Source organism: Pygoscelis adeliae, unplaced genomic scaffold (genome assembly GCF_000699105.1).
Source record: "Pygoscelis adeliae isolate BGI_AS28 unplaced genomic scaffold, ASM69910v1 Scaffold113, whole genome shotgun sequence".
NCBI classification, from domain to species: Eukaryota; Metazoa; Chordata; class Aves; order Sphenisciformes; family Spheniscidae; genus Pygoscelis; species Pygoscelis adeliae.
This window is the reverse complement of record NW_008825108.1, coordinates 6,526,442-6,533,381: the sequence shown is the minus strand read 5'-3', so window position 1 is coordinate 6,533,381 and position 6,940 is coordinate 6,526,442. Positions and strand designations below refer to the sequence as shown.

At 43.4% G+C, this 6,940-nt stretch overlaps 1 protein-coding gene across 1 annotated transcript in view; it reads right to left on the bottom strand.

Moving 5' to 3' along the window:
* PTPRB (protein tyrosine phosphatase, receptor type, B) overlaps window positions 1–6,940 on the bottom strand; it is a 61,526-nt gene that overhangs the window by 46,473 nt on the left and 8,113 nt on the right. The window contains exons 3-4 of the mRNA XM_009327668.1: window positions 4,476–4,714; window positions 968–1,020 (exon numbers count right to left, since the gene is read on the bottom strand). Coding sequence (XP_009325943.1) covers window positions 968–1,020; window positions 4,476–4,714 — 292 coding nt within the window. The remainder of the gene's footprint in view (window positions 1–967; window positions 1,021–4,475; window positions 4,715–6,940) is intronic.

Sequence of the window (6,940 nt, the reverse complement as noted above, 5' to 3'; positions counted from 1 at the left end):
CATGCCTGCCTTGCCTCCAATGCCCCTTCTCCTCACACCTGCCACCCCTCATGGCTGCCTCGCCTCATGGCTGCCTTGCTTCATGCCCACCTCATCTCATGCCTGCCTCGCTTCATGGCCACCTCGTCTCGCATGCCCGCTTCTCCTCATGCCTGCCACCCCTCACACCTGCCCTATCTCCTGGCTCACCCTCCTCTTGGCCTCAGCCATCACTAAACAGCCATTCCAGCTCCCGTGTCCCAAACATTGACGTTTCTCGGGTTTAGCCACGGACCGCCAAGGCCTCCTTTCTCTCCCTGGCCCTGCAGCACTGCGACCGGAGGCATTGTGGCAAGGAGACTCCCGGCAGAGCCTGACGCAGAGCTGCTGCCCGCAGCCCCACATGCTGGCGGACGAGTAGCCCATCTGTCAGCGGCCAAGTTATCTCAGCTTTTTGTTTTGTTCCGCAACGACTTGTGTCCTTGAAACAATTCCTTCCCACAACCCCTGAATAACTCCCAAGCTAAAATTACACACACCACGGAAAGCAAGAAAGTCTCCCTCGTTTCAGACTGCACCAAACGAGCTTTGTGCAACTCCAAATCGGCTGCAGCCGCAGCACAGCTCTCTGTTTCTGTCATGCGTGCCCGTTTCCTTCTTGTTTAGGTTTCAGCCTCTTAAAACTCATGTATATGTGTATGTGGGGTGGGGTGAGGGAGAAGAAACGTAGCCAGAAGTGTTTTGGACCTTCAGATACTCAAATAGACAATAACCTAGCAGCCATGGGATAAATTTGAGATTGCATAAAGGGGGAGGAATTTGACATTTACTTTCTTCACATGGGAATGGCACTTTTCTGCATCTTTTGGTACTGTATGACGCATGTGGGATTTTAAGTTTTAAAAGCAGCACCTCGAGCAACTTCAACACCATCTCCGTTTCACTTTTGCCCCATTTTAGGGAGAAAAAGGTGCTAGGGTTTACAAACATTAGCCTGCCTTTTAGGGGAGCTGCTGCTGCAGAATTTTTCTGGGCATGAACCTGTCAAACAACATAGAAATATCTGAAAAACCTTAGCTTTCATTCAGAAATTCTTGTTCAGAAATTCTTGTTCAGAAACTGAAGCTCTGAGCACTCTTGGGTGGTACCTGCGCCTGTGGAAAGCTTCATCTGTCCCAGTGGAGCTCCACACCTGGTCCTCGGAACATGGCACTGAAAGTGTTGGGCTTCACTCTCTAAAGGCTTGGGACGATTAATAATGTCATGAATAATACCTTAAGTAATGATATAAATATGTGTTGATTATTATGCCATTCTCAAGCCCATTGGAGAACAAGTTCTCCCCTGGAAGAGATGTTTTACGTACTTCAGACAAAAGGAGGGACCTTGACCCAAAGAGCTAGTACATCCATAAACAAACCATTGTGGGAAAACACAAGGTGTGTGTATTACACCTAAACTGGGAGTAAAATGATACACGTGTCTTGTAATCAGTTCATGGTGTAAGATTTCTTACAGCATAAATTCATCTTTAGATGATTGTGCTTTTGGGACCTAATGGCATAAACCACACCAATATTTTTCCAGCACTGGAGAAGAGCAAATCTGAAGGCTTATCAGGATGTTTGGATTACTTCAAACCCCTCTCTGAAAATGAGAATATTTGGAGTAACCTGCCTTTTCTTGGAAAGTGGAGCTCACGTTGTAGGGATTTTTGAAAACATCCATAATCTGAATTTGCAAGGGAGATGTAATTCAGATATGTAGGTGCAAATTAGTTAAGTAGATGTAGCATATGAAAGTAAAAAAAGATCAGTGCAAACTTATGTCAGGAAAGATGTCAGGAACTTATGTCCAAAATGTCAGGAAAGAAATTGAAACCACCACAAGTGAAATTTAAAGACCTTGGAAATGTCTGTCTGTCTCTCCAAGCTAATGTAAGATAATGTGTGGAGAAAAGGGATGTTGCTGCTTCTCAGCATTGCCCATAATTTAGAAGTTCCTACTTTATTACTCTTATTCTTGCTCTTGTAAAATCTTTAAAACTACTCTGCTATATTGGTAGGAAAGTACTGGTTTATTAAGGGTTTTGAGACTTCCTTCTGTACGTTATCCAGCACAAAGCTGCTGTAAGGGTAAGGTCTGCCACAGATGTCTATGCCAGCACTGGCATAAAACAGGAGGGGTCCACAATTCACTGGTGGCAATATATTTGTATAGAATAGCCAAGATAATACGAGTAATTATTTCCAGACCGAATAAATTGAATAAACGGGCTTTTAGCAAATCAGCAGTCACACAGCCTTTAACACTTACCCATCTGTGTGGCAAGCCAAGAAACTAATTAAAAAAGAAAAAATAAAAAAAAAAAAGAACTGGAAGTGAGTTTTGGGAGTGGCCGGACGTGTCTCTAATAGCAGGCTCCAAAGTCCCTTTCAGACACTTTCCCAAGGTTTCCTGACTTCTTTTTTTTAACACCAACCTCTCTCTCTGTCTCTCTAATCAAGAGGAAATGGGTTTTGCATAGCTTTTGTCATGGCTTGAAAGTGCAAGCTGCAGTTCTACTTGAAATCCAAGGCTGCTCTAAACCAAACATTTTGTTTGATTGAAGTGTCACCATTGTCCCCCCCAAAATGGGTATGCTCACAGCCAAATAACATCAAGGCTTTACTTCTACAAACAAGAGGACCTAGCTTGGGCAAATGCAGTTCATAGAAGGTATTGTCTTCCTAACAACAATACTCAGCGCTTACTTAGTCTATCTGTCTTCAAAGTATCTTGTTAAATCCGGTTAATCCTTTAACGTCCGGCTAGTTTGACAAAAATGTTTTTAACTCCACTCTAAAGACAGGGAAACTGACAGATGGAGGCCAAAGATTTTCAGTTTGTGTGTCTAAATTGGTGTATCTAGATTCAAATGTCCAGACCCGGCTGGAGGCTCTAAGGGACAGATATTAATGAATTTTTTTTTTTCATGGATATGCTCAGAGTGCTTATCATCAGGATTCTGGTTTGAAAGCTTTGACCTAAGCAACTTGCTCAGTGCAAATCATGTGAATCAGGAGGTGAACTGGGGTAGGAAGACAGGAGGCGGTAGCTTCACTTCAAACGGTGCCATTTCTCTAGCACTGGTGGGATTATTTAGCAGGAGTGCTGGAGGCAGTTTGGGTAATACCACGTTATATAGGACATTTCCATTTGGAGGAGACCACTGTTCTGTGCAGGAGGAACGCATATGGACAGAGGGCATGGGGAAATAAGCTCAGCCTGCCTGCACCAAGCCAGAATAATCATATTTTAGAAGAACCATCTCCATCAGCTATGGAACAGGGTGCAGTGCATCCATCATCCGCTCAGTCCCTTCCCCTTATCAGCACTAGAACAGCAGTGTCAGGATCCATAAACCTTTGAGTTGGTTATGTGGGTCAGCATAGTCCTGGGTGACACTACTTCTCTTTTCTCCCTGTCTCTAGTGATGCTGTTCATACTAGATTGTACAGATTGCTCTGTCCACAGCCCTCCCAAATACAAAACACATTTCTTAGTCTTATCGGCAGTAGCACTGACACCCAAAGTAGTAACTGAAACAACATGTTTGCCTGCCCAATACACTGAGTGCAGTGTCATCATCTGGAGAAGAAGCCACAGGGAATTTAGGGGTTTTCAGTTCTAAACCACTATGCATTGATAGTGGCACAGTGACCAATAATGTCTTGCATGCTTTAGCTCTAGGTGCCCTTGCACGTTTTGCCAATGGTGATTCCAGATTTGCTCTCAGATTACTTAACTGTGCCTTGCAGAAAAGGAAGACTGGAAACTGATGTGGAGGTACTGAACACCCACCGTTAGCTCCTTCTATCGATGGGGCTGGCATCCCCGTTCCCCTCCTCTGCCAGGGCTGTTTGTGGTTGGACAGAGCAGAGATCAAGAGGCGTCTGTGTCTCCAATCTGCCTATCTGTCAGTAGATAAGCTGACCAGGGTCAAGGCCAGGGTTCCTTGTAAGGCAAGCTAAAGGATTCAGATTTCACTTCCTTTGATCTGTAAGCCATGTATGGAATTTTAGGACTCAATTATCCTAAATAAGGTCATAAAACGTACTGTGATTCTTAGAGCTAGACCCTCATGTCATGCAACAAACCCATGGCAGAGCCTAAGTCACTGAGAGCAGATACCCAGGCTCCTGTGGCTCCTGCCCCATCCGTGAGCTTTCCATTGCTCCTCACGTATCCTAAGCATTTCCCTCGAGCTCAGAGGTTTTCCCAATGCATTGTGCACACCAAGATTGTGCTGTACAGGAGAGGCAGAATTTTTCTGCAGCAGTGCTTCTAGCAAAGAGCACTATCAGCGTGAACAAAGCATCCCATCAAAATAAAGAACAAAGCTTAGTCCTGTAGCTGGTTTTTTCACTCCACGAAACATTCACCTGTAATAGCTATCAGGCTCCACAGAGTGGAGCAGGCTTAAAAAAAATCAATCAATAATTCTTCTGCCTTACCTCTTCCGTAGTGCTAGAGTATTGAAGGGTAGTTGTTGGAATCCAGGCATTCTCTGTTACTGCAGATTTCAAGTCAAAGTAGAGATTTTCAATGAGATTTTTACTGAAGTGTTCGGTCACATTTCTGATGAACACCTCTGTGCTGCTCTTCAGCAGATTTTCAGGCCTAGAGGTGACGGCATTTAAAGGGGGGGATGTAGTTCTAGTACTCCGTACAGAACTGTCTGCATCTTGGAGATCTAAGACAAATAAAGGAAAGTAATTAAAATCAACTCTACATTTTTATAAAGAATTCTTTAGATGCCAATAAATGTGGCTGATATGACTTCTAAGTAGTTTAAGTGCACCTGTCAGTTCCATAGTTTTTTTGTTTTCAGTGCAAACGTCTTTTGCATCAATACCAAAGTCTGTACAAAACAAAAGCAGGAAAAAATTAATTTCCCTGAACATTCATACCATTCATTTTAAATACAGTCCATCATTGATTCTGAAGTGAAGGGTTGTACTTTGTCATTAACAGCACAATGTTTTCACTCATAGCTTTTTCACTTGCTTGAGTCTATCGAACAGCATACAGTTTCAGCTTTACGTGGCCAACCCCCCCCCTTTGTAAGTACATGGGCCAGATTCTCATCTGCCTTTTGTTGGTGTAAGTTCAAAATCTGGCTTTGTTCAAGATAATTTTTTCAAGATAATTTGTTCAAGATAATTTGTTCAAGATATTTGTTCAAGATAAGTTCCTTGTGCCCCCATGGGACATTCCTCTTGCATTTTTAAATCGGTCCCATGCAGAGACCATGCTAACCTCTGACTGCTCTCTTCCCAAGGTTCAGCTAACAATCGTATCAGTTAACTGAAGTGTCTGCAAATATAATGGTGGATTTGCTTTTTTAGTCACGTATCCTTCAGAGAATGCCAAAGTTGCAATTAGAGTGCAGGAAAGATTTTACTACACATTTTTCCTCCACATTTTCATGGCTCTTCCTCCCCATTGGTATGTATTTAATATCCTTTCTTTGTGGCTGTGAGGGCAGGGTTCAAGCTGTGGTGGCCTCTACATCTGGTAGCATCACATTTCAGCTAAGCGATTGGAATTACTCACTGGCCCCTTCTCCTCACAAAAAGCTGCCCTGCCATTGCTGGAGCACAGCTAGTGTGCATTGGCTCAATGCCCAAGACACTTTGTCTGTCCTTGAACTGGGGTCTCCAGCATGACAGAACCTTGTTTTGCTGCTGAGCCACTGGGCTGGTTGCCATTTATAACAATCTTAGCTCACAAACCTTCTAAAAAAAATGTAATGACTGGGTTAAATTGCAGCAGAAGCTTCCAAATGTAGTTACTTGGTGTGCAATTATGATGTCTTAGCAGGCCAATGTGTGATTACCTCTTACCCAAAGATCAGTGGGTGAGCTTCCATGAAGTCAACATGCTGGGTTTTTTTGTATATGTGTAAATATATATGTTAACATGTTTATATAAAGAGACTTGCAGTACTGTCATTTGCATCCAGAAATAAAAGTGAGATTGTAAGCCCTCGTAAGAGACACTTTCGTGCAAGTGTTTCTGTGCTTGACAGCACAGTGCGTTCACCTGGTATGCGGTTTTGGATCCCTTTGAAAATGATTGGTTTACTGGAATGGGTTGATACCCGGATTAAACGTTTCCCCTCCTTTTATCTAACTGTGCTTCTCTGGGAATAAAAATCTCCAAGTCTCCATTTAATTACAAAAAATGTTGATCAAATATTTTTCCAAATCAAGGCACTGAAAACAATACTACAGATCCAATTCTGCTCTCTCTTACACCTGTGCAAAGGGTTTCATCGAACCCTCAGGTCTGGTCCAACACCGCATGATCATCCTCATGCTGCTGCATTCGCAGAATCCCCGGCAGAGTGCCTATGGTGCAGTCTGCTGTGGTCCTACGTCACACACCTTCATGGCCCCCAACAAAAGGAGAGGGAAGAGTCTGGCAGGGGCAGCCCTGTGCTCAAGCTGTTGTCAGCTGCTGAAATAAACCCATTAGCTAACACAAGTCCAGACTTAGTCTAAATTCCATGTCAGTCATTGTTCCTGGGGATCTGCTATTAGTCGGGGGTCTCTGAAAGTCTGCGGTAGGCAACTAGAACTGCTAGCCCCAAGGACTTGGAAAGAATTAGGCCTTCTGGCTCTGTGCCTCTCAGATATCTCCAACTTCAGCAGGGAGTAGAACTTACTGATAGAAAGGCAGCTAAAAAAAAATACATCTGAGTGGTCAGCAGCTGCTTAGAAAAAAAGGCCACTCAGTTGGGTTCCTAAATATAGATTTACACACCCAACTTAAAAACACATTAAAAAAAAAATCTTGGCTTTATTTACAGACAAATAGCAGCGATTCCAACAGGAAGACGTTTGAGTTCCAGTGCAGTTGTGCTTTAGGAAAGCTGCTGCTCCATAAAAGGGAAGCTGGTGCTGCCAGCAACATT